The sequence below is a fragment of the Apus apus genome, chromosome 15 (assembly GCF_020740795.1).
Source record: "Apus apus isolate bApuApu2 chromosome 15, bApuApu2.pri.cur, whole genome shotgun sequence".
NCBI lineage: Eukaryota > Metazoa > Chordata > Aves > Apodiformes > Apodidae > Apus > Apus apus.
The window spans coordinates 6,036,379-6,060,670 of record NC_067296.1 but is presented as its reverse complement, the minus strand read 5'-3'; the positions used below and the strand labels follow the sequence as shown (position 1 = coordinate 6,060,670).

The window sequence follows — 24,292 nt, the reverse complement described above, 5'->3', positions numbered from 1 at the left end:
TCTATCTTGGCTATTTAAAGGCTGGGACTATCTCTACTGCTACAGTAGGGATGGGATGTGGGAGCTCAGTCTGAGACACTGGTGGAACAGCACCAGGATCACTTGTGATCTTCGGCAAGAAATGGAAGTTGGTGGCTCTGCCTCCTGGCAAATCCCTTGCCCACAGCATCCCACATGCCTCCCAGGAGCCAGCACCCTACTCTGCCCACGCAGCCAGTAAGGAACAAGAAGCTTTAGTCAGTCCCTGTGTCCACCCCAGGGTGACAGAGCCCTTCTCAGGGCCACCCAAGATGCAGGGTGGCCCTGTCACCTTTCCTTACCTCCCTGTGCAGCCACTGCCCATCTGGGCAACACCTGAACCCCAGGGCAGGTTCCCAGCAGGGTGCTGGAAGCAGAGGGCTGTACACAATGTCTGCGTGAAACGCTCCCAGCTCACCAGGCAAACTCTGGGTTTAGCTCATTTATGCTGTCAGCACAAACAGAATATTCTGTTCCCTGACCAGAACACGGAGCCCTTCCCATGGACTGCTCTGAACTCCTGGGGCTCTCAGACCAAATCACAGGGATGCTGCATCTCCCCAGTCTGAGTCTTTATGGCCTCAGGAACAGTTAGGATAGATAAATAACACCACGTCTAAGGGCATGAGATAGCAGGGAATCATGCCAGGAGGTTAGGCTGAATTTTCCCTGACCTTAGGTAGAGAGGGAGTGTATACAGTGAAGCCTGGAGATTGCAATCCCTTGACTCACCACAGAGCATTAGTAACCCGAGTTGGATGTCTCACCATTTCAAAGCAGGAGTTCTCTGCTCAGAATCCGGGGAATAAAAATCCCATGAAAGCCCATTTAACTGAGAGCACAAGTCAGGACCAAAATATTTACACAGCTTCTGCACATCTGTAACAGGAATCCTCATCTGGCTGCCAAACACCAGGAAAAACCATCACCATTGGCTGGGTGGCTCTGGCACACATTGCAGAGCTGACAGAGGGGCTGCTTCCTCCTCACGTATCAGCGTGCCCCTTTGCTCTCCAAAACAGAGAAGCACAACTGCTGGCCCAGCCTGCTGCTGGTTTTCCTCCAACTCACCCATCTAGCAGAAAGAGGGAGAAAGGAAAGCAGTACCTGTGTGCAGACCCCAGGATCTCCTGCTTCCCTGCCAGCAAGACCAGTCAGTGGTGATTAACTTCAGCAACACCTCTCCTGTTGCACCTTCTCATCCTGACAATCATTGTTTAGCTTCTTTCTGTACATCTGACCCACCCTAGCAAGCAGAATGAACCTATTTAATGAACACTTCCATATTCCTCCCCTATCTGAACACATCCCTGAGCTGCCAGAGACATTGCTATTCACCCTGTGTCCCAAACAAGAAAGCTTTTGCCAGTGGGATGATTGCCTGGTGAAGCACGTGCTGGATATGTGACCTTTGTGGGTTTACACTGAAGAAGCTTCTGGATTCCTTTAGACAAACAAATTCCTGACCAAGCAGGATTCGTGTTTGCTGTGGAGGCTCTGTGCCACCAGCCAGCTGCCACGCTCTCCTATCAGCAGCAGGTAAAGTGCTTCTTATCTAGAGTGTGTGAGAGAGTTTGTCATGGTCTTTGGGACCCTCTGGGTAAAACATGGCATGGGACAGTGCTGTCACTGACTGACACCTCTGCTTTGCAATGAGAGCTGAGTTTGAGACCTGCTTGTATTTGTTGCAGCAACAAAAAGGTAAGAGTCAAATGACTTATTTGGCAAGAGCCTTTGGAGAGAAGGAACGTTGCAGAAATGAGGGATTAGTGGGTCCATCTCTGTGAAGGATTTTCAGCCAGAGCTCTGAACTGGGCTCTTAAGACTATTTAAAAAAAATAAACTCATTTATTTTCCAAACTGAATATGTTCCCTAGGGAAAAAAAATAAAGTTCGGGCTAAGATTCCAACCCATCTAGCTGGGACAAACCTTCTGGAGGTGTTTGGGTCAGCAGATAGAGATAAGGTAGTGGTGGCTGGTTAGGGGGAAGGGACAAGCTCGTAGAGTGAAATTGCCCAGAAGCAAAGCACAGCCACTCGCTTTGCAATGAAAAGCTTTATCATCTCTGCACAGATTACTGGGGCTAAATATAGCTCCAGCTCAGAGTAAACAGTTTTTTGAGCACGTTTGTCCCTGCTGGCTTGTCAGCCCCACACTGAGCCCTCTGCCAGCAGCCGCAGTGCCTGTCCCTGTGGTCCCAATGCCAAGAGGGGCTCCCCAGCACCAGGCTGGACTCAGCCCCTGCCTGCTCGTAAGGGTGACCCTGGAAAGGGGCTCACTAATGAGTTTAGCCTCATTACAAACTTGTTTTGTTTCACTTGTTGATGACCCTTTCTGGACAAACAACTTCTATAAAAACAGAAAGGGTCTGAATGCTGAGTAACTTGTTCAGACATCCTGACACCCCCCCTCTCTTCCCTGATCTACAAACTGTGCCCTTCCTTTGACAGCAAAAAGAGTGGCTTGTCACTAAAGCTGCTTTTCTGTGTCACTCTCTCTTCTTCTTATGAATCTCCCAGTGCAAGCTGTTATTTGATGGCTTAGGACATCCACACTTTCCTTAGAAAGCCCAGCAGACCACCAAAATATCTTCTGTGGGTTTTTTTGGTCAGAAGTTAGTGTTTATTTTGGGAGAGGAAGTCAGAAAAAAAAGAATAAATGAGGTTGTCACATTTTTTCCATGTGGAGCTTGTGCCATTCTGCATTTCCTTAGAATCTTGGTGACATCAAGTGACACGGAATGCCTGGGAAATGCAGTGGGAAGCTGCTCTTACGTGAGGAGGCTTCATGCTGCCTCAGAGGATGATTGCAGCTCAGCTCTAACCCCAGCAGCACCAGCTTCTGGGGGAAACAGGGCTCAGGATGGAAAAACATTCAGGTCAGAGGCAGGTCAGATCCTTCTGAAGTGACACCTTGTCTCCTCAGGCTTCGGAGCTTCTCAGAGAATCCTTTGTGCTGCTGGATTTTCATGCTGGAGCAGACAGTGCATGATCCAGCACTGCAGCTGCTCCAGGGGTGGGTTTCTTTGTGTTAGCACCCTTGGGGATATGCTCACCTCATCTTCACACTTGCCCAAGGAGAGGCTTTGGCTTTGCCCCTCCTCCATCCATAGCTTGATAGCCAACAGCCTCTTGCTTTCCCTGAAGCCACACAGTCTCATCCTTCCCACACCAGAGTGGTAAAGGTGGCCCCCACACACCCTCCCTTCTCTGGGGGGCTGCCCTCCACATCCTTCTCTACCACGCAGAGCTAAAAACAATCCCTGCAATTCTCTGCAGACCAACTGCTTGGCCAACAGCAGGAGCCACTGGAGCAAAGCCAGACCTGTTGTCTGATAGCACAGGATAAAGCAGGTGGATGCAATAGGCAGCAAGAACCTCCCCAAAAAGACAAGCAGAAGCCATGGAAGTGCACCCTAGAGCAGTGAAGGCTGATCTTGGCTGTAGCTCAGTCCATCAGCTCAAGGCTGTAACCCCATCCCTCACACCATGCCAGGCACCTACAATGTCTTCTCCTCATGGCGAGACAGGAACTACATTTATTCACAGCCTGCATCTCTGGGTGATCTTGCAGCATACGAAGCAACAAGACAAGACACAGGGAACCTGAGAATTAGCTGGAAGCTAGGGTGGACTTCCAAAGTGAAATTACAACTTTCATTTAAAAACAGGAAGAATTAATACCCTGAAAGCCAGGCATTTTTATCCTAATGTGTTCAGATTTCAGGCAAACTTTTTAGCATCTCAGGATTATTTTTTTTTTCCCTGGTAAGGAAAAAAAAAACAAACACAAAAACAACAAAACACACAGAAAAGTGTTTCCAGAAAATTCAGAAGTGCATTTTTCTACTTAAAGAGAGTTTTGATTGAAAACATTTGACTGCTCCTTGTAGGGGATAGTCTTGGATGAGGTCACTGTAAGGACACGCAAGCACGTGCAGGGAAGGATGGACTCTTTGATGGATGCTTTGTGGGGTTGTTTCCAGAACTAGACACACAGGATTGGGAGGTTTGAGTGAGACAAGGCACATATTCTTTTAAAAGTACACGTACTGTGCTCCTGGCTTTCTGAAGTGCTTTGTTGTTACCGTTGCTACACAGTGCCTGCATTGTGGTGGTGCTGAGAAATGCCTGGGTTGCTGGTGCAGCATTTGCATCCTTACCAGATTTGGCCTTCAAACCCTGCAGTCCAAGTGCCCCTGTCAGGCTGTTGCCTTCTGGATCACTCTCACATGTAAGCTGGAATACAGAGAAAACTGCAGCCCTGGCCTGGCTGGTGTAGCAACCCCCCAGGGCTGTGGGGCACAGCCTGGCAGAGTCTTCCTCCCTCTGCCACGTGTTCTGAAGGCAGGCAGGGCCTTGGGGCACCTCCCTTACTGTTCCTTTCAGGTAAGCAGTAATATGTGACCCAAAAGCACTGGAGAGAGATGACTTTCTGCCCAGTGATCCATCTCAGGAGATCCAACTGGCTTCCCAGGGATGCTTTTGAAATAAAACCAAATTGAATCAGGCAGCAGAGCTCCATTAGGTCAGTTTGAGGATGCTCTGAGCGTGGGCTTGTTTTGCTCTGTTGAGGTCTATTCCTCTTCCTCCATGCCTTGGTATCATCATCAGGGTGTTGCCTGCACCACCTGCTGCTTTTGTGGGTTTTATCTCTTCCTGCAATGGCAGGGGGTGGGTGCCTGTCATGGCAAACAGCATGTTTTTGGGTGCACACAAACAGATTGTGGCTGAAGGCGACCAGGCTGGCAGAGCTGGAGCAGGTCTGGCTGTGTAAGCCTGTGCCAGGCTGAGAGGAGAGTCTGCTGCTGCTCCAGGGCCTGTCATGGGAGAGCTGCAGGGTGGCAGAGCTGCTGCTTCTGTGTCTGCCTGGTGCTCAGGTGATGGCAGGCTGGGAGAGACAAGTCCTCCCTGCTCACTTTGAAGACAGCCTGAAAGAAAAGCTGATCCAGCTTGAGCAGGGGCTGGATCTGGTCCTTAGCAAATGCCTTCATGCTCTCCAGTTGAGTTGTGCCACTTCTCCTTAGAAGGCTGAGGACCAAGTGTCCTTACAGCAGGGGTGGAGCGAGTCTTTCACTCTCTCAGTAAAGCAATTAGCACTAATGAACTCTGCTCCAGTCTGGGCATTCAGAGAGCAGGGTCTACACCCTCCTGTGCTTGCACACCTTCCCAGGGCACTGGTAGGGCTTTGCAGGAGTGTGGGCCAGGAGAAAGGCCATGAACTCCACCCAGCTTGTTCTGTTTGGCTTCAGCAACCCAGCAGTGTCTCCAAGGCTGATGCGACACAGGTGGTGACACCACCCAGAAGGTTGTTCCTGAGCCCCTGGGGTGACAAGTAGCCAAAACTTCCTGTTCTCCTGGAGTGGTCCCGAGCTCACCAAGAGCTCCCAGGCTGTGCTCCACAGCAGGGAGGATACAAAGGTATGTGCCTGACACGCAGGGCTGCCTTGTCCTCAGCACCTTCCCTCCCTTGCACGTGGCTGCTGTCACCAGCTCTGCATCTCCCCCCCAGCTGAGGCTGGCACCCTGGGGCGGATGAGCAGCCTGGATCTTACCCCAGAGGAGGGGGTCTGCGGAGCAAAAGGCACTGAAAAAGACCAAAGTGACTTTCTTTTCCCCGGGAGGCACTTCCCCTGGCATGACACCCGGGGAAATACCCGAGGGGTGCGGTGGTGCCTGTTGCCCGGACGGACGGACGGCAGGACACAGCAGGGACGAGCATCGGGAAGCGCTGCGGGAGAAGCTGCGGGCAGGAGGGAGGGACGTGCGGGCAGATGCCGCTGCCGGGAGACGGGCTGACACGGCGAAGAGGAACAAAAGATCGCCGCGAAAAAGGAAGCGGATCCCTCCTGCCGATGGTAAAGTAGGAGCCGAGCTTGACATCATCGGGATGAGCATTGGATTACAGCGGGCAGGGACGGAGCCGGGAGGGGAGGAGAACACGCCCCTCGGCCCCAGAAGTGCAACTTCATTTAGCAGCTCCCAGCACAAGGAAACTGCGAGTCTGAAACTGCCTGCGGCTCCCCGGCCGGCTGGGCTGCTTGGCCACCCCGGGCAGGGACCCCGGGAGGCTGGAATTTAAGCTCCGTTCCTTCCCCGGCAGCAGGACCACGGAATTTGGGATTGGAGAAGCAGCGGGAGCCGGGGTGGCCGTAGGTAAGGGCTGGGCAGGCTGCGTGTGGGGCCGGCGATGGGCTGGGGTGGCCAGTGGCCAAGAGACCCGGTGGCCAGGGAGAGAGGGGGAGACCCGGTGGCCAGTGGCCAAGAGAGAGGGAGAGACCCGGTGGCCAGTGGCCAAGAGACCCGGTGGCCAGGGAGAGAGGGAAAGACCCGGTGGCCAGTGGCCAAGAGAGAGGGAGAGACCCGGTGGCCAGGAGGGGCTGCTCCCCGGCACGGGCTCCGGAGCCGGGCTAGAGGGGCGATTTGTTCGGAGGTCCAGTTCACTTTTTTACCGAGCTGACTGGGAACTGGGAAGGTTTTGTTTGTTGTTTTGTTTTTTTTTTTGCTGCCCACAAACCGTGGGCTGAAAAAGATCCGAGCTGCATCCCGGTTTTGTTGTTGGTTTTGTTTTTATTCCTGGAGAAGCCGTTCGCAGGGCGATGCCAGGGAGGCGGTTGCTCTTTCGCTTGGAAAATGATGCAGTTCGGTACTTGCTGCGAAGGGCTGGCAGGGCGAACGGGCTCGGGGGTTTGAAACCACAAAGGACCGTGGATCGGTGACACCCCCCCCCCCCCCCCCCCCGGGGGGGATTTCTGGCCTCATTTCTGCCGCGTGTCCGTTTATTCCGAGTCACTCGCCGGAGGGAATCCCTTGCAGCGTGAGGGCGGCTCTGGGCTCTGTGCTCGCCTGGCAGCGGCTGCCAGCCTGTGGGACAGGCGCCCGGTGTGCTGTCTGTGGTGGGAACCGTCCTGAGGGCTGTCAGGAGCTGCAGGGCTGCCCCAGGTCCCACTGCCAGCCACGGGCGAGGGCTTTGCAGGGCGTGGAGGCGGGTTCCGAGACTCCCTGGCATCCAGCTTTCCAGGCAAACGTTTTTAAAAGGCAAAGACTTAGGATAAAAAAAGAACTGCTGTGTGGTGGTATTCTCAGGAGGCTTTGTGAATTCTTCCACCTCGGAGTTGGGTGTCTTTCTTGCCCCTCTGGATTCCCCCAGGCAGCTGGTAGCGAGTTGCAGGGGTGAGCTTCAAATGCATGTAATGCCTTGGCCCCAAAGGGGGATTTGGACAATGTTTCTCTTGGCTTGGAAGGGGTAAATGGGTCCACGGAACAAGAGCCAAGAGCAGCTGTGAACCCAGAAGTAATGCCCGGGGTGGCTGGGCTGGTGGCACAAGATGGGAGGACACGCTGGGGTCAACCAAGCAGAAGGCAGCCACAGTGGGGATGCTGTGGCAGTGCAGGGATGAGAGGAGACTCATGGAGTGGGGATGGCTTGGTGGGGTGGCAGAGACCATCAGATGGCTGCAGGCCCCTGGGCTTTGGGTTATTTGCTCTGCACTGGCAAGATGGACATGCCTGGCTTGGGTAGCTGTGGGGCATTCCTTGGCTTCTGAGACTCTTGGCTGGAAAGGACCACCATGCTCATGTGTGGCCACCCAACTGAGATTGTCACGTTTCTGCTCTTGTGAGGGATGACATTTTGGAAAGAAGGATGCATGAAGATAACCTCCATGGCCAGATTAATTCATGGAGATGTAAATTAAATTGCCATTTACAAACAGGGATGCACCAGTTGTACCTCGAGCACCGAGTCCTTCAGACCAAGCTCCTCAAAGATGTACAAGTGCCCCATGTCATCATTTTCAGGAACACTTTCCAGAGAGTGCAGACTAAGCAGCACCTTAAGGAACTGGAGACCATTAAATATAGCACATAGGCTCCTACTATGGGCAGCTTGGCCATGGAGAGATGAAAACCCAAGAATGTCCATAGCATCTTCCAACCACCCAGTATTTCTGTACTCAGTGGCCAGTTCTGATGAGTACAGGCACACACTGAGCTAGAACACAGTTTTGCTTTTCCCCCTTATCCTCTTATGCCAAAGAAAGGTATGTCTACTTTGGAGCCTGCTCAAAGAAATAACCACAAGCATACAACCTACCTCCCACCTCCCTCAATAACCATGGAAAACATTTTCCAAGTTGCTCACATTTTCTAATCTCCCACCTTTTGGAGCCAGTTCCCTTAGCATACTGCTGGGCACTAGTCCCTCCACTCTGAGCAACCAAACACCAGCATTATTCCTGTTTTACAGAGGCTAGACATAAAGCTGATGGTTTTCCCAGGCTCACACAAGGTCTGTGGCAGAATCAGAGATGAGTCTACAAGTCCATAAGAAACAGCAGAGACTTCAATCCAGCTTTCTGTTTGCCTTTGTATTCCACTTTGTTTTGGCCTCTGCCATTTCCACATTCAAAGCCAAATCCAGTTGTTTCTCCACATTCTTAATGTTTTCCTTAGTGTCACTAAAGCTGTATATATGGACTGACCCAGCAAACAAATATTCCATCACAATACTCATTTTAGATAGAATGAGAAGGAAAAAACCACCCATGCTTATTTGTCTCTAGCCCATGATTAAAAAAAGCCAAGTCATAATGGGAGCTGCTCCCAAGGCTTGCCAGCCCATGAGAAGGGAAGGTTCAACTCTTGCATGGACTTTACCCCCAGCTCCTCATGATGACAGCTGGAGAGGTCAAGACATCTCTGCAGGACTCAGCTGGCACCTGTAGCCTAAAGCAGGAAGAACAGCACTTGGACTATGAACCACCTGTTCCTCTGTTTCAAAACTCATCCCCTTCAAGCCTACAGGGATATGTACTGTACACCACCCATTTCTGGTTTGCATGGCAAGTTCCCAAACTTTTCCTACCCAGCACATCCCTGGAGAGGCTCTTCTGCATGGCTCCTTCATGTTGGCACCTTCCTGGTCACAAGCCCCTGCCTCAGGAACTCCTTGGCAAGCACCAAAATGCCAGTCTCTGTTGGTATTCTCAGTGACATAATAAACCAAACATCCCCACTGAAGCGTCACCCAATTCACTGGAATTACTGTTTCCACAAAGTGTAATTAATCTGTGGTGCTCATTGCCACGAGATACTGCTGGAACAAAGAGCTCAGAGGCATTTTAATGGATATCAGGTCGTTATCTTGGTAACAAAACAGTCCTGGGTATGATTAAGAGGATATTGCATTTTAAGGATTATAAAACCTCCTGGTTCAGAGTAATGAGTGACTTATGAAAAACATTCCGCGACAATGACAAGTTCCCTTGCATCCCTGAGCCCAGGGATGCCAGCTGCTGCTGGGACAGGGCCCTCACTGAGGCAGTCTCCCAGTCTGCTCTGGGAGGACTGGGCTCCTGTTCTGACCCACAATGAATGCAGCCTGTTGTTTACCCAGCAGTCAAGAGACACGGGAACGACCTTCCCTCTGCTGCCATCACCTTACTTGAAACCAGAAAGGATTTCCTCTCTGGATCAAAAGCAGCACCCTCACAGCTGTTGTGTAGAATAATGCTGAATCCTGCCAAAAAGCATTCTGGGGTTTTTGGGAACATATATGCCTTTTGAAGCAATGCTGAGAGCACTGATTTTTTGTGTGCTTGTTCCTGTTGGGTAACAGCTGATAGACATGGACGGGCTCTGAACCCCAAACACATGCATCATTGTGGTGCCCTCCTAGGTCATTCTTGATGGCATGTGGACCATCCAACTGTCCTATGAACCTTTCCATAAAGGTCTCACAATAATCAGGGGTATCTTGATGGGTTATAGGACTAGATGAGGAAGTAGAAAACGTTCCTTAACAAGTTTCTCTAGACCTTTCTTAGTCACACTGCATGGACAAATCCAACTCTTCAAGCTCCCCCAGTGCTAATGCCTGGCCTTTGCCCTGGGAGCAGCAGGGCTGGATGAGCCAGAAGGGAATGAGCCTTTGGGGATGGATGAAGGGACTCAGCTTCTGACTTGCAGGCTCCAGATCTCCAGGCTAGGGCTGTGAGGAGAAACATCAAGCCAGGGCTGCAGAGTTGGAAACCCAAGTGCCAAAGAGTTTGTCTCCAAAAGTCAACTTTTTTTTTGAGATAGAATGGGGTTCCTCTCCACATCCCATCAGGGATGGAGCCGCTGAGTGATAACCTTTAGTTCAGAGCATCATTTCCCCAAATTGCTTTAAGCCTCTCTTGGCAGAGGGCCACGTATTCCGAGGTATCTTGCAACGCATCTGAAATGCTGGAGGTTTAACTGCTGGGGCTGCAAAGCACAGAAGCCAGAGCAAGGCAGGAAGGCAAAGGAGGCAAATAAAGACTTGTGGATTTCCAAAGCTGGCTTTCTTCCTTCCTGCTTTTGTTTGCCTCCTTGGTGCCCCAAAAGGGCAATGCATATTCCCAGGTTGTGGGAATATCGTTTCTTTTCCGTTCCAGCATTTCCAGCAAGCACTTCACTGTAAAGGGGGTAAACACTAACAAAAGCATATTGTTAAATCCCCGTGTCTTTGTTTTCCTACTGTCATGATCATAATTAGTATTTTCCACTTCTGCAAGCCTGTTATGTGCAGATCTGAAAGTGCTTTACAAATATTTGAGGCATCCAGAGAGGGGAGCAAGTATTAATAGCTCTAACAGATGGGCACAGTGACACACAGAAGCAGCAAGTGCCCTGTCCTTGAAGCAGGGCCAGAGCCAGCAAGTCGTCAGCTCCAACAACTAGGGAGCTTTGAAAGTGGGTCAAGAAAACAAAGAAAGGCTGCAGATCTGTCCCAGCTTGGAAAATGATGGTGACCAGTTGCAGCCAGAGTAGTAATCAACCCAGATGAGCCAGACAGATGAATTGCTGATATGGTTAAACTGTTCATCTCTTGCTTTCTGCTCTGCTAATGTTTGTCCCTGGGACAAAGTGAAAAAAAAAGTCCATAATGTTCCAAAAAGTCTGAAAGCTGAAACAGCTGCTAAAATAAGCAAGTGTCTTGTTGGCTGGGCTCTGCAGGTCTGGAGATTGCAATGCACCCACAGATGTTAAGGCCACAGGGGAAATGTCTTTGAGTGGGACTCGGGGACAGCAGGAGCAGACACAGCTGTGCACAAACTGCAGAGACCCAAGGAGCAGGAGGCAGATCCAACATGGCTAATACTAAAAGTACCAGATAAAACTTCCTCTTTTGCCTTAGCATAGCTGGTATGGAAGTTCCACTTCTCCAAAGGGCAGTGGAGCTGCAAACCAATATTCATTTATACCCTGGGTATCCCCGTGGTGCAGGTCGGGGGAAGCGAGTTGCTTCAGTTCCCCCCAGCACACCCACGGGAGGTCAGCAAAAAGGAGAAGCAGAACTAAAGAGAAGTTCTCTGTGAAGCCAGGCCCATGGCAGGACTTCCCTTGCTCTTAAACACAGCAGGCCCAATCTCTACTAGCACAAGCCCTCCTGAGAAGGTGCCAAACATACCCCACCATCCTGCAGCCCTTCACTTGGCATCCCTGTCCTCCCCAAGCCCTGCCAAGACCCCCCTCCTCCCCTTTGTTGTCCTTATCAAAGACAGTGGAAAAAGCAGCTGCACTTTCTGCTTCCCAGCAAAAGCACAGATCATATTTTCTTACATTTATTTTCTTTTCCTTCCCCAGAAGCTGCTGCCCTGCTGTGTGTAAAGCTTGTTTGAAGTCATGTCCAGAAGGAAAGCCAACTAAATCAGGTAGGGATCCACACTGTGGACTGATACAATTTTTATTCATGGGGACATATTACATAAATAGGAATGGGTTGGTTTTTTCTTCCTGTTTCCTAGAGTCATTTGACCTGCCTCTGTGTTCCAAATTACTAAATGCTAGAAAGCTACTAAGAGGAAAAAAAAAAAAATCATTCTGCCACAATGACTTTCCTACTGTATTTTCCACACTTCACAGCCACGTACTTGTCCCATGCCAGGTTCCAACACACTCCCCAGGCAGCCCCCTGCAAGCTGTACTGCACAGCCTCTGCCCTGCTGGGGACAGGGTGGGCAAATCCTGCTCACAGGCTGCCCCCACACTTGCTGTGTGCCTGCACATAACCACATCAGCAGGTGTTGCTCTGCACACAGAGTCAGCACAGCAACATCCAGGGAACCCCCAAAGCTTAACCTTTTGTGGCAGATCCACCAGCTCAGACAGTCCTTTCTGAGGTTTCACTCCCATGACTCCCATCCTCAGAGCATCTCCTCAGTCCTCAGATCCCCTTGATGCTTTCTCTTGTTCCTGCACTGAGCTTTCCCCCCTGACACGGGGCTGCCACAGCTGTATTGTCTGCAGATCTGGCAATATAGGTTCTCAGGACTTTTTGGAGCATGTAGACATTGCTCCCACAGGTCTCTTGTGCCCAGCACCTTTCCCACGTATGGCAGAGACACCTCATGTCCTTCTACCTCCAAGGCTGCATTTCAGTGAACCATAAATTAGTTGGCAATTCATTTCATTAGAATCTCTCCCTTTTCTGAGGCTGTAACTTGCAACAATTGCCAAGCACCCCCAGTGTAATGTCACAGGCATGTCTTGAGCACAGCTTCAGCTCCTGTCTAGATGGCATCACCCCTGGTGACTTAGAGAGATTCCTCTGCCTGCAGAAACCTGCTGTCCCCTGACACAGATGTACAAAACCTCAGAAATAGAAATACTCTGAGGAGGGGGTGTGCAGGCCAGCAGGGCTTCCTCTGCCCAGGCAGGATCCCAGCAGGGCAGCACAGCCCTAGGGTACTCATTTCAGAGGGCAACAGAAGCCATGGAGCCACCCAGAAGGGCTCAGCTGAGCCACCTCTCTCTGCCAGGCTGGTTTTAACTGCTACACTTCACTTTTCTATCGTACAGAGAGCACTGATAGCACCATCCCAGCCACCCAGTCCTTCTCACAGCTCCCAAAGACACATCTTCTCCCTGCCCCCATCTTCCCAGGCAAACCCTGTCCCAGAGTCCTGCTGGTGGCTTCCTCCTGGGCCATGGGGAAGACGTGTCTTTGGGACACAAGGAGCAGAACCAAACCTGGTTTTGCTAATCAGCCTCATTCCACACTGACACTCTTAAGAGTTGCCCAGGTTATTTTTAGGCACTGCTGGAGCTGCCAGGGCTCACACCTCAGGAGTTTCACAGCTTCTTGCTCAGCCCTTTACATCACACTGAGCCCAGGGGACTCTTTGGATGCTGGATGTTCCTATGGGATCGTGCAAACCTGAATGGAGCCAAGGCAGGTTGCTCTCAGCTTCATGCACCCTGTGCTAAGCAGAACCCCCTCAACTGCCAGCAACCAAACCAGTCGCAGCCTGCACAACACCTCTTCCAAGCTAAGCCCTCCTTCACAGCCATACACAGCAGCAGAGCTCAGCTCCACAGATCACAAAGATCACAAGATTGCTTGTTTCATGATAGGTATAAAGGTAAAGACCCATTCTTGCTTACCTCTGTCCTTACAGACCTTCTGTGGTCTCCCTCCACCCAGAAGCAGGACTATCCCACCAAGATCTGCTGCAGCTTCACCTTCCTTTTATATGTAACAAGGCACCTGTGCTAGAACAAAGCCCCAGCTGCATCTCCTCTGCAATTATTTGATTTCTCCTTTGCCAGAGAAGCCTGTGAGCTGGGGAGTTTGTGCTGAGTTGAGCATCCCGGGGCCAGGAATTCAAGGGGGGGCTGAGTAGGTGATGTTCACTCAGAGCTCAGTGCCTTGGTATGATAAGAACTGTGGGACCACTGGGGAGTTTGCAGCCTTTGAGGTGAAATCCAACAGGGACTTTTCTCCCTGAATGATTCGGGGAAGGCAAGGAACCTGAGTCTGAGGAGGATCCCCATTGCAAGGATTGCCCCCCTGTGCCCCAGGTCTGATGGGGTGTCTGCACATCACAAGCAGGGACAATACATGAGTCTTCCTGGAACATGCCTGCAGCAGCTGGGGCTGGTGCAGCCAAAGGGTTTAAGGCCTGTGGTTTGTCTGTTTTGCAAGCTCAGGCATTAGCAGGTCTCCCACACAGCCCCTGGGTTTATTTGTGTAAAAATACAAAGACAGCTAAAGAAGTTGAGAGAAAATAAAGATAATGGAGAAGGGACTTGAAGCCTCACACTCCTTGCAGCTTTGAAAGGCTCTCAGCAGGGACAGAGATACCCATGGGTGCTGGCTTACAGGGCCAGCTGGGTGCTGGTGGCAGTGCTGGGTGACCTGGGGAGCTCTGGCTCACTGCTCTTGGCTGTGCAGAAGTCAGAGCTGTGTCCACCCACTGCAAGTCTGGCTTCAAGGGGTGAAAATGTGGGGGAGAAAGGTGCCAGCCTGCCACATCCTAGGGCTGGCAGGGCCGAGCGTGGCTCACCCTGCTGTGCCCCCCTGTCCCTCGGAGGGACGTGTGTCTTTCAGAGGCAGGGGGCAACCAGAGTGCCCTGACTTAGTAGCACCTCAAAGCTGTGGGATGTGAAAAACAAGCTCAACCTGGGAACAAAACAAAAATACAACTGCTGTCAAGACAACTGTCTCCAGATGCACGAAGAGACCAATTATTTCCATTAATCAACTTAGTGAGAAGCTGCAGAAGAGGCTTGGAGCTGAGGGGAGGGAGGAGCAGAGAGCTCCATCAGATCCTGGTTGCCAAGGCAAGCCCTGACTTCTCTTGTGGTGGAGGGTTTTCGCAGCAGGTGCTCAGCGCCCCTGCCCCATGGGGACTGGCAGAGGGGTGCTGCCCATTCCTGGCAGGGGGCTGCAGGCTGGCTCTGCCCTCCTGGCAGACAGATGGACGGACAGACAGACAGACAGGCAGGCGTCTCCCTCCTGCCATCGCCCACACATCCTGACGCCAGTGAGATGCTGGTGGTTGAGCAATCCCCTCCTGCTGCCCTTCCTCCCCAGGCCTTCCCCTCTCCCTGGGGACCACAGCAGTGCACACAAGGACTCACCCTACCCCAATGCCAAGGGCCGGGATTTTGAAATCCGGCTGGAGCATCTCTTACATGAGCTGGAAGCCTGGCAGTGGCCGGGAGGATGTGGGGCAGCAGGAGGTGCCTTGGGACACTCCAGTGGGGGTCCCTGGGGACAAGCTGGTGGCCAGGAGGGAGGGGAGGGAGTCTGGGGAGCTTGGTAGAGCTAAATGCAGGGTTTGTGAAATCGTGGAGGAGTCAGTCTAAGCCTAAGCTTGAACCTGGGGCTAAGCAATTAGTTACCAGTTCTACAGGCATGAAGTGATCTGTACTGTACAGGCTGGCCAAGGCAAAGGAAGGGATCTGTTTGTGGACACCAGTCCTCAGTCCCCTGCTGGATCTGCTCTCCTCCAGCATGAATTACAATTTTCCACTCAGTCCTAGAGAAGCCTAGAAGCTCTGCAGAACTACTGAGGTGGCTGGAGAGGCTGATGTCTGTGCTGGCTGCATCCAGGGTATTTTGCCAAGAGCCAGAGGGTGCAGCATTATTACAAGGAGTCCCACAGCAAAACCCTTCCAGAATTACCAATGTGCCATGCCCCACCTTGACATCTCACCACTGCAGTGTAGTGAGACTTTTCCATGCTATTGTTGCCTGGAAAGGATCTGCTCAGCACATGAGATGGACACACGTGTCCTGGTAGGATCAGGCTGCTGCCCTGGTCCTGCCTCTTTTCTTACCCAGCCAGGAAAGTCAGAGCTCAGCAGTTTGGAACACATCCATTCTGGCCAGTAAGAGCTACCACTACCACATTTTAGAAGACAAAGACCCATCAGGAAAGTAGGGGAGCTCTGTGCTTGGCACAGACCTTGTCTCCAGCCTTACCAATGCTGGTTGCATGTGTAGCTGCTCCCAACAAGACATTGGCAGCTTCAGTTCAGCTTCTGGCCATGGATCTAAACTCTGGTGCATGGGGGTCATGAGCCATAGAGAGTCCTTGAAGGCACAAGCACAGGTCTAAAAATACCCTCTAACCCCAATAACACCATCACAGAGCCCTCCTCCTTTGATGTGCAACCCCTCATGCATGTTCCCAGACAAGAGCCAGTGGAAAATTTGCTGAAATTCCAGCTGGAAGTTGTCAAGACAGTTGGTGGAAACCCCCTGACCTCAAGTGCTGGCTTCAGCCCTACAGGATTTTTTTTCCCCTCCTCTCTGGATGTGACTGTCCCAGCAGGAAACCTCAGAGCAGACCCACAAGGAGCACAGAAATCCCGGTGCTCCTGTCTCTGTGCTCGACCAGGCCCCCCTCTACAGTAAACCATCTTACACTGTAAATATTTTAAAAAGCCCAGCAGGGCCACTGAGTGTGTTTTGCTGTTGTTATGGATCCAGCCCCAGCAGGAGGGTTCTAATAATAGTCCCTGTACCCTGGGAGGAAAGGGCAAGGGGTGCTGCATGATGAGGAGAGCTTGAAGGCCACTGTACGACTTCATGCCCTGGTTCCTGCAGGTTGGCAGTGAAAGGATGTGATGCCTGAACAGGAGATGCATCCCTGTTCCCTGGCAGACCTTTGAAATTTCACCCCAGAAACACAGCAAGGTCTAGCTTGGCTTCCTGGCTTTATGATTTCAGAAGTTTGGGGGCCAAAAGAGAGCCTGAGACCCTCTGGTGTGACACCAAGCAGGCAGGAGAACATGTCAGGCTGTGGGACCAGGGAGCCATCTCCAACCAGCACCCACAGCTGTTGGTCCCAATGGCCACACCCCAGGATATCAGTCTGTCCCAAGACCTGTGTCCCAATCCCTGCCCCTGGGGCTGCCTGCGGTGGCTGCAGAGGTGGCCGAGGTGCCAGGCTCCCCTCCTTGGGTGAGCCAGGGGACAGCAGTGCAGGCTGAGCAACTGTTCCTGCTCACCCAGAGAACAAAGAGGTATCTGGAGGAAAGAGGATTGGGATATGATTCCAGCTCAGTTAAGCAGGGAAATCCAGTGCTATGTTTAAGCTGTGCTGGCTGCCCTAAGGGGTAAGGATGTCTAAGCAGGGGACTGAGCTGCCTTATGCCCAGAAGTGTCTTGGCTACCATTCAGGGACCAACAGGACTTTCTTTGACCCAACACCCTTTGCACTTGCTGCAAAGGAGGGTTAGGTGGTGAGGAAGACACTGAGGAAGGCAAGAGGTAAGAGAAGCAGAGCAGAAAGGAGGAGCTGAGCAGGCAGTGGAGGGGAAGCTGGCTGAATTTGGCACAGCCTGCTGAGAGCCAGCATCAGTGTCGAGTCCAAAAATAGCCCTTCCTAGCCATAAAAAGCTTACAGCCTAACCTAGACAAGAGACAGATGCAGTATCATGTGTAGGGTTTCCTTGAAACTGGAGCCCAGGGCTGGGTGTGACTGTCACATCCATCCCATCCCTCACAGGCAGACCCTGGCTGCTGGCTGGGTTGCAGGCCTTGGGTTTGCTCTGCAGGTACAGGACCCTGTGTTGAGTTTAACCTGCCCAGGGGGTTTCCAGGTCATTTGTCTGCCACTCACACTATTTGCAGTGGGCCCTGGGATCTGCACTGTGGAGAAACAGGCAAGGAGAGGAAATGGGAATTAACTGCTGGGTTGTCAGTGGGACTGAGACGAGCACTGAGCTGACCCAAAAGAAACACCCTCCTTGTGCTTCTTACACTGAACCTTCTAATTAATTAGCATCCACCTTCTAAATGGGTGAAACTTGGCCCCGTGTGCAGGGGCTGGTTTAGCTGCAGCTCCCCCAGAGCAGAGCCAGCTGCTCTCTCAGCTGCTGGGCGACTTCCCTGGGAAATGCCAGCGAGCCCAGCTGCAGTCCCACAGCAAAACCACTCTGGAAGCAGATTCCACACCAGCAATGCCAAGACTATTCCAGCTCCAGATTTTTTAGTCCTCACCAAAGACTATGGAAAAATCAGACCAGGCCAAGTGGCAGGCTTGGCAGAGCCAGGTTATTTCAGGGGGGCACAGGAGCAGAGGCAGCTCTGGGGACACGTCTGGTGTCCGTGGCCACTTGCAGGAGGCTTCCTCACTTGTGGCCAGATGCCCTGGGACAGGCAGCACCGTGTCCCCACGATGGGGGACACACAGCCTCTCTCAAAGCAGCACAGAAAGCTTTTGAGGAGCATGCAACAGGCAGCAGGTCCCAGCTCCCTGCCCACGGCCTTTGTCACCGTGACACACATCCCCTGCCACATCCCCACGGGCTGGCATGCTGCTCTGAGGGCACCGGGGCTGTTCCTGGTACTGTCAGCAGCAAGGAGGGAAGAGAGGCAGGAAATTACCCTCTGGGGACAAGCTGAATCATCTCTTTCAAGCACCCTGGAAACCCTTTGTGCAGGGTGTTTGTGTGCTGCGGGCTCACTCCTGCAACACCCGGCAGGAGCTGGCACCTCATTCCCTCAGGAGCATGAAAAAAACAGAAGTGGGGATTCTGTGGTTGAGGCCCCCCCCCCCCTTTGGAACCCCCTGCCACCTCTAAATGACTGTCCTGAGTGACACAGTTTCAGGTTGAACTACTGGGGCACAGAGGGAAGGTGGCTTCTTTCGTGTCCCTGGCAGATGTTAAAAGATGTTCCTACTGACTAAATACCCACTGAGCTGTTTTGCACCTGCTTGGAAATGTGGAAATGCTCTTTGAAAAATCAGGTTTTTCTATCAAAAAATGAGGTGACTGCTCCCATCACCTCCTTGGTCCAACAGCTTCCTGGCAGCCAGGAGGCTGGAGTGGCTCTGCCAGCAGGGAGGGACCTTCCTGCAAGGCTCCTGAGAGCTGCCCGCCTTGAAAATCCTGAAGGAACGGCACAAATTCATAAAGCTTTGCTCCGAAATCCGCCCGGCTCCAGCTCTTCGCATGGAGAACCGAAGGCAGGAACATTCCCAGCCACGGGAATTCAGTAATTCAGACGCGCCATCTCCTGGCCACCCAGCCGGGACCCAAACCTGCCATGAGCAGGACCTGCCCTACCACGCTTGGGTCCTTCCCCTGTTTTTAACCGAGATCCCGTCCTGTTCCCATGCGATCCAGCATTTCATCACTTGGCACAGCGCTGCTGCAGCTGAGCACATCCTCCCTGGGCAGCTCCATCAGGGATACCGGGAAAATGCTGCACGCCAGGGGCTGGCTGGCTCCTGCTCCCCAGTTTGGGGAGTCCATCCTGCCAACCAGGTGGTTCAGCCCCTGGTGCAAGGGCAGGATTCCTGAGCATACCAGTTCTGGATTGGCCTCATGGAAGTGGAGATGGGTCCAGGCTTGTGTGGACCACTCTTTGGGAAGCCTCCCAAGTCCGTGTGACATCTGACTGGCAGCTAGAGATCAGCCTTCAGGCTCTGATGAGCTCCAAGCAGGACTTGTCCAGGAATGATGGATTCTCATCCTGTCCCAGGGAAAAAGCACTTTGCTGGCTGAGATCAGCCTGCCTGCTGCATCCAGGGTGGGTGCCTCGTCCCGGGAAGGGCAAGCCTGGAAAGGAAGGAGGGAAGACAAGGAAAAGCAACAGGGTTCTCTTCCTGGGGCAATGGGTGCAGCTTTTCCCAGGGCTCATTTGCCAGGGGCTAGATGGCTGCCAAGCCCTGGGAGGAGGTGGGTGTTTGTAAGGATTTGCTGGATTTGGAGAAGCAGGTTCTCCTGGGATGTCTAGGTGGGCCAAGCCCTACGTCCCACCAGTGAGCTGGTGCCAGTGCTCCCTGAGCTGGTATCAGCACCAAGAGAGGAGTCCCTGGAGCTGCTGAAACATACGTGCAGGTTTTGGGCAGGTTTGAAGTCACTGCACCCTGCACAGGAGCGGGGAGAATTTAACCTCTTGTATCTTGGCTGTTGGGTCTTCACCAGCATTTTCTTTCTGATGCTGTAACATCAGGGGTTACGGAGTGAAGAGTGTGATTCCTGCCCAGGCTGGTGGTCTGCCAGCAGATTTCCCTGGGAATATTAATATCAATCAATATTAAGCCAGATTTGTACAGGAGCTAAGCACATTTCTCAGTGGGACATTAACCCCAAGGCACAAAAGCAAGTGAAGACAAAAAGTTGAATCTTTTTTTTCATTAGACACCAGCGTTTCTAACCGGAACCTCCTTCAGATATTGGCAACATCACCAGGGATAAAAGCAGGTTTTAGAATGAGCAGATTCACAGATAAGACAATGATTCATCTCTAACAACCATGCAGAGAAACAAACTAAGTGCTACACTGAGTCAGGAGGAGCAGGACCCAAGAGCAGCAGGTTTCAGGGGCAGAAGCAGCGTGTGCCCAGGAGCTCAGTGCCCGGGAGCCAAGGGGCCTGTGACATGTTCCTCGAGCTGCTGAAGTCCCTGGACTCTGCACAGACGTTGGCAAGTTAAACTGCCAGCTAAAATGAAAACCCAAGAGCTTAGGGACTCATCAGGCTGAGCTAAGGGCTGGCTCGCAGCAGAGCTCACTGGTGACAAGTGGCTGATCTGAGCTTTTCCTCACGCTCTGCACTTGGCACAGACACAAGCCTGGAACGAGGGCATCCAAACATCTCACAAAAGGGCTGATTTTCACATCTTCAAGCACTTATCTCAAAGCAGTCCTGCCCACTTGCTCAGTGACATCCAGCAGCCAGTGGAGGCCAATACTGATCCAAAGTCCTGCACCTATAAAATGCTCCTGTGCTCCCTAAGCTTTTCTGTCCATTGGAGACAGATTATTTTCCATTACAAATTCAGGTTGGATCAGCACCCCACACCCCACAGTGCAGTGAGCCAAATCTGGCTGCTGGTCAAAGCTTGCATGGCCTTTTGAGGAGGAAAGAGGGCTTTTTCTGAAGCAAACAGCTGCTGCAAGTGGCCTTGCAGCTCCTACAGGAGGCCAGAAACTCAGTAGGAGAGGACAATGCCTTCTCTGCCTTGCTCTAAAATGGGAAGGTGGAACAAGGGCCAGTCAGGATGGATCCTTCCTGCCCTCATGGTGGGTCACCTGGCAACTGTGCATTACCAGGCAGCGTGGTGACCCAACAGTGTGTTGCTGTGCAACCATGGGCCACCCAGCACAGCCCAGCAGGTCACCCAGCACTGTGGGTCACCCAACATGGTGGGTCACCCCACATGCCACCCCACGTGACAGGCTTGATACCCGAGACTGCAGTAACTCCTGTTAGAGCAACCGGAGCCGAGTTCCAGGGACTATTTTTTTCATGCTGTAATTTAACTCCACAGAGTAACCTGACCTGGAGGGAGCCACGACCCGAGGCTTGCCGAGCATCCTTGACCTCACGGCTGTGTTCTCTCTGCAGCACTCTGCAGGCCCCTAGAGATGCAATGGAGGTAGAGTCCAGCACATACACCGACTTCATTTCCTGCGACCGGGCGGGCCGGAGAAACGCCGTCCACGACATCCAGCGGGATGCGACCAGCATCACCATGCGCAAGCTGTCCCAGGACCTTGGAGACCTCTCTGTTGAAGGAACAGGTGAGCTGCTGCTGCTGCTGCCAGCGAGCCCAGCTCCTGGCACCCAGGTGGGAAGGGCACGGAATGGCCGTGCAGCTAACCAGGGCTGTCCCTGGGAGCATCCCACAGGTGCTCAGGAGGAACATCCCACTCCTTGCTGCAGTCAGTGCCTTGGTGCTGGGTGGGTGCTCAGCTGGTGGAGACCCCTGGGGCTGCAGGGTTCTTGCAACCAATTGGATGGTCCCAGCATTCCCAGCACACAAGCCCTGTACACTCCAGCCAAGGACTGGTTTGTAGAGGTGCCCAAACAGGACACAGGCTGACCCATGGCCTTCCTGGGGCAAATTACATGTCAGATGTATCTTAAGCTCTATAAAATCAAGTGTGGGATTGGTTGTGGTTTGCTTTTTCTTTGTTGGTTGTTTGTTTGTTTTTTTAAATCAGCCTTCAAATTGTTCCACAGCATTTTAAGTAACAACATAAATAATTTGAACCACCACCAGCCATCTCCAGATCTTCCCCTGTAGCCCAAACACGGCAGCAACATCACCCTGCTCATTACCTGCCAACCAGCTGACCACAACCAGCATAAATCCTGCCTTCAGAGGCCAAGCAAACCAGTCTGATTTCACTACTAAGCCAAACCCCATTTTTTGCCCTTTTACTCCTCCAACCTCCAATCTGTAACTATAAAAACCCTTCAAAACACATTACCCCAGCATGTGGTGGGGGGGACACTAGCAGGTGTCCATCCATAATAATCACAAATCAGACCTTTTCTAACACAGGGAAACACAGGTCATTGCCAGGCTGTGGGGCAGACATTCCTGGAGCTCACCCCTGCCTTGAGACTCCCTCCCAGCATTACCAGATGTGCTGAGAAGTGTCAGTACTCCAGGAATGTGAAGGGAGAACCCAATGCTCCAAATAATCTGGCCACAGGAGGGGAGGTCTTCAGGTGGCAATCTGAATGAAATCAGCTCTAGCAATTACTGATTGCTCATGCTCTCAGCAGAGTGTAACTGTGCTTTCTCCCCAATCCTCCCTTCCACAGAAAGCCCAGGAGATGCCACTTCTTCCAAGAATGACCCCGGAGCAAGACCAAAGGAGCAGGGAAACAACCCCTCCCCATGACAGCGTGCAGGGGGTGGGATGGGTAGGAGGGCCTTGCTGTGAACATTAAACAAGAATTTGCTGTTGAATCTGCAGGCAAAAACCAACCTGGAACAGCAAGTTGTCTGTCAAATGCCTCTGCCATGACCATTTTTGTTTAGAGAGCCACAAGATGCTGTGCAAGGACTGGCACCTCCAAAAGACTTCTGCTTCCATCCCTGACGATTTAGTGCAACACTGCTGTGGTTGTAGTGACATGAGCCATTCTCAAGATGCCTTAGCTGCAATTTTCCCTTTGGGGAAAATATGATTTCAGTAATAATAGACACATCAGGCTTTCCTGGTACCTCCCACTTTTGCAAATTTAAACTATTATTTATTCTGTTTCCATAGCTTAGAAATTTAATTACTGGGTTGTTTTTTTTTTCTAAGCCTCACCCTTATCTGCATCCTAGATCTGACCTGGCCTCTGGACTGTCCATGTGGCCTCTTATCAGGGTGGGCAGTGGGGAAGGGACTTGGCTGGTCCTGCTGCCTTCATGTCAAGCCCCACTCCCCAGTGCTGCTGCCACTTAGCATCAGGAAAGGACCAAAGCACAGCTCTACGTGGACCAGCTCCACAGACAGCCCCAGCAGCACCAGCCACAGGCATCTTCTTCTTTGGGTTTTAGCATTTTAGGATATTGTTAAGGGGAGGGGAGGAACATTTTGCTGGTTTGACTGTTGCATTTCAGGCTTAACTTTGCAAGCTGTTAGCCGAGATGATCTCTGGAAGGATCTCACACCATTCTCTCTTTTAGGAGACATGTTTTGTGTTAAAGATGGTTTGATAAAACTATATAAGCTGTTGGAATAAATAACAAAGCCTTCAAGTACTGAAGGTGGTTCTTATTCCTCTCTTTTGCCTCGCAGCTGTTGGAGCTGCAGGGTGGTCACACCAGACCAGTCCACTTACTGGAACTGTGTTACAAGAAAGTCCATTCCCTTTGGGTCTGTGAGACCCCACGGGTTTGCAGCACCCGGGTGGAAACGGGTGTCAAGTTGAGCATGAAAAATGCTGCAAGTCTCTGCCCTGCAGCTGCTGGAGAGAGGGACACTTGTCTGTGGGTCTCTGGGAAATGACAGCCATGGGACCAGCACAGAGATGTGTCCGTGGCTCCAGCCCCCACAGGAAACGAGGATTTGGCAGCCAGGTACCAGCTGCATCTGCTGCTTTGGCAGCTGCAACCAGCTCAGCCCCCAGAGCTGCCTGGATCCTATTGCAGCTCTGTGCCCGGGACAGCAGCCAGGAGCCTGCTCTTATTTCCCTGTCCTCAGGGGCAAAACAGCAGGTAGCTCCTGGGCTTGGCAGGCCAGGCAGTTGGGCCTCTAAGCCCCATTTCCAGCTCTCCTCACTGCCACTGATCAGTATTTTTGGCTCGTGGTGACATGCAGAAGGGAAGCCAAAAGGCAAGGCAGAGGGACTGAGCACCTCTCAAGACCTCCAGCAGTCAAACCTGGGCTAATCTTAGGCCTCCCTGGAGAGAAAGTATCAGTTCCAGAATTATATTTAGGCAGATGATTAGGGATCCACTCTCTGGCTGCCTTCAGAGGAAGAGGCATCAGGTTCCCCCTGCAAGAGCCTGCTCAGCTCTGGTCACTGATTATGCTGGAAGACCAAGGGCCTAATCCAGCCACATCCCAACTGCCAAAGCTGTGGAGCACACGGATGCTCAGAGCCCTTCATTTCAGTTGACGTGGGGACATGCTGCCCTCCTGAAACATTAACAAGCACTAAACAAGCAGAAGGTATTTTCAGCAAACACTGCCCTGCCTGAGCTGACCACGCACTCCAGCAGCCAGGCTGCTCCACTGCTGGCTCTGAGCATCAATCAACTCTGCAAGATT

General features: G+C 52.1%; 1 protein-coding gene across 3 annotated transcripts; it reads left to right on the top strand.

Moving 5' to 3' along the window:
- The first annotated feature begins 1,491 nt into the window (after positions 1–1,491).
- On the top strand, positions 1,492–22,512 carry PKIG (cAMP-dependent protein kinase inhibitor gamma). Of its 3 annotated transcripts, none has more exons than XM_051633248.1 (4): positions 1,492–1,557; positions 11,629–11,696; positions 21,138–21,313; positions 22,347–22,512. In XM_051633248.1, the coding sequence occupies exons 3-4, from the start codon at positions 21,163–21,165 to the stop codon at positions 22,424–22,426; spliced, it is 231 nt and encodes a 76-aa protein (XP_051489208.1). In that variant the 5' UTR covers positions 1,492–1,557; positions 11,629–11,696; positions 21,138–21,162; the 3' UTR covers positions 22,427–22,512. The 3 variants fall into 3 exon arrangements, with proteins under 3 accessions (XP_051489208.1, XP_051489207.1, XP_051489206.1); XM_051633247.1 differs by lacking the exon at positions 1,492–1,557 and adding an exon at positions 5,942–6,170; XM_051633246.1 differs by lacking the exon at positions 1,492–1,557 and adding an exon at positions 5,942–6,174.
- The last annotated feature ends 1,780 nt before the right edge of the window (positions 22,513–24,292 follow it).